The following is a 2,896-nucleotide window of genomic DNA, read 5'->3' on the forward strand; positions in this document are numbered from 1 at the left end:
TGTATCTTTTTCAGAGAAAGTAGCAGTCTAAATTCACAATAAATATGTTTTTCATAGCAAAAATTCAGAAGAAATATGTAAAATACAAATGAAAACGACTTCAGAGAAAATAAATAATAACTTGAAAAAGAAAGAAAAAACAAAGTCTGAAAAATCACAATGCACTCTTAAGACTTGGTCCTGATTTGCTTGATCTTCTTATTACAGTGAAAAGCTAGCGTTAGGTTTCTATCAAGGGTGACACCTAGATATACTATGCTACCTTCAGGTCTATTCTCATACCCTGCTACTTTATATACTGTAGGGAAAGGACGCTTGTTCTTCTGGAAGTAGAAAATAATTTATTTAAAAATTTAGTTTATTAAATTTTAATAAATTTATGGCTTTCTTTTTTTTTCCACATGCTATTCAAGAATAGTAACCACATCATTTTTTTATTTTATTTTTTTAAGATTTTAGTCCTTACTTTTCAGAACAGTAAATATATTTTGGAATCCTTCGGCTCTATAGATTTTTTTTTATTAATTGGAAATATCAGTATACAATTAAATGCTATTTAATGTCTGCCAGGTCTTAGCCTCACTGAAAAAGCGTGGCAGATATCAAATACCAAATACAATGGTGAAGACAGATTTGAACCACAATGCAGATTTAAACATAAACTAATCTCACTGAAATGTGCCAGTAAATGAAGAACTGTCTACGAATTTCTTGAGAACTTCTCAATAGATTTTGGGTGAACCAAATTATTGGAAATAGCATTTATTACAAATTCTACTTAGTTCACATTTGTGATTAAATGAATGATATTACAGATAAAATAATATGGGAAATCCCTGTTTATATGAATGTAAACAAGCGCTCTGGAGAATGGCCAAACACCATTCCTCGACTTAACTTTTGTTTAATAAAACTCTACCTGTAGATGGTTGTATTCTTCATCTGAATATACTTCAGCACCACTGAGGAGATGAAATTTACTATGGAGAGCGAAGGTACCACACTGTTTCTGCTTGAACTGCTCGATCCTAGCAGACTGCTTAATCCAACATGTTAAAATACCTCTCATACACTTCACAGCAGATTGTCCAAGTTCATAGGATTTTCCTCTATCATCATCAATCCTCCTAAAAAAGTAAAATTAATTAAAACTTATAAAAACAGTATAAGTTGAGAAGGATGTGGAACCAAAAAGGATGTGAAAATAATTTTATAAATAACAATCAATATGTCAATGATACTGTACTGAATAAGGTTGGGAAGAAAATAATTTAGGTTTTTTAATGTGAAATAATACTCAATTTTTTTATACCATATATGAATTTTAATCCATCAAATACTTTCCATTCTGTTCAATGATAACTTCATGATCCCGCACTCATAGGACTTCTAGCTCTAATCAGAAAAAAATTAACCAAGTGCAATTAGAGGTCAACGTTATTAGAGAAATTTTTACCATTAAAAAAGATTTGTAAACTTCGAAATAAACCGTAATCCGATGGTACAAGGTTAGGGCTAGATAAGGGTGGGGATGGAACATCACTTCCCAAGCAAGCTTCCTCCAATCTCTCAAGTTATGGGCAGTAGATAACAGAATTAAGCGTTCAGTGGCTTGGAAATAACTCCAAATACACATCTTTACATCTTTATAAATTAACAGGATGATCTTTCCCTAATGCAATTCAGCTTTCATTATAATTCTTATGCTGGTTCATCATACTTGAACCACATTCTTTTTTGATTAATGTTATTGTAGATGATCCATTTTTCATCGCCAGGGATAATTTGTTTCAAAAATAGGTTGATTGCATTACGTTTGAAATGCTTATTAGAAATATTGATTTGCTATACTAGATGAATTTCTTTAAATTCCTGCGGAACCCAAATATCACACTTAGTATAAGTCTTGTAAGAGTTTCAATTGTTATGTGTGGTATATTTCACTGTTTTACAATCTCTTAATCAGTTATATGACAATTGGAATCAATTATGGCTTTCATTTTTTCATTATCTATTTCAGACTGTGTGTCATCTTTTAGAGAAAGATCTTCGGATCAAAGAATTTTAAAGCCATTTTGATATGTGTTTTGGTAAACAAAAACACCATAAACTACAAATATCTGTTGGTGAGCCTCAGCTGCTGTCTTGTCTTTATGACAATAAAATAGTAAAATATTGCGAAAATGCTTATTTTTACACTCTATGTTAAAACTGGGTGTAAACAAAATTATATAGAATTGTTTTCTATAGCAACCTAAAAGCATTAACAACTGAATCTCAAAAAAAAAAAAAATCTAAAATAATAACAAACCAAAATAACAACATCTACAGGTAGAAACAGAAATTACTTTCTTGCCAACCCTATGTAATACAAACCTAATAAGCATAAAAAGGATGCCAAGCCCTGGGGTACTTCCAGTCACAAATGCCGTAGGGAGGAGGTTGAACTGACCAGGCTGAGAATAGGTCACACAAGGCTCACCCATTCCTATCTTATTTCAAAAGAAACGCCTCCGAACTACCATTATTGCACCAACAATCTAACAATAAGCCATATTTTCCAACGATCCCAATATTTCACACCACACCTCAATAGCTTAGGACTAAAACCAAGATATCTCGAAAACCCTTGGAGACGATAATAAAATTGGTGTTTCATTTTTTAAAATCACAAAATTTATTGACAAAAATATAACTTGATCGGAAGGAAAAAAAAAAAAAATAATCAAATTAAAAAATAAATAAAATTTAACCTGGGTTATCTCTATAGGAAGTCTGGTGAGTCAATTCATAAAAAAATTTTTGAGGTTAATAACTTCCAGTTGAATGAAATTTGTTCTAAATTATCATAACATGGTACAACGTTTCGGGACCACTGTCCCATATTTATGTACTT

General features: G+C 31.2%; 1 protein-coding gene across 2 annotated transcripts in view; it reads right to left on the minus strand.

Annotated features, from left to right (window-relative positions):
• The window catches only part of LOC106682921 (probable phosphorylase b kinase regulatory subunit beta), a gene marked incomplete at both ends in the record, with an annotated part of 37,566 nt that extends 36,439 nt beyond the window's left edge, over nucleotides 1–1,127 (minus strand). For both annotated transcript variants that reach the window (XM_067051008.1, XM_067051007.1), the window contains 1 exon segment: nucleotides 920–1,127. In XM_067051008.1, coding sequence (XP_066907109.1) covers nucleotides 920–1,127 — 208 coding nt within the window.
• Nucleotides 1,128–2,896: the final 1,769 nt, after the last annotated feature.

Source organism: Halyomorpha halys, unplaced genomic scaffold (genome assembly GCF_000696795.3).
Source record: "Halyomorpha halys isolate HHAL.00 unplaced genomic scaffold, Hhal_1.1 Scaffold451.1, whole genome shotgun sequence".
Taxonomy (NCBI): domain Eukaryota; kingdom Metazoa; phylum Arthropoda; class Insecta; order Hemiptera; family Pentatomidae; genus Halyomorpha; species Halyomorpha halys.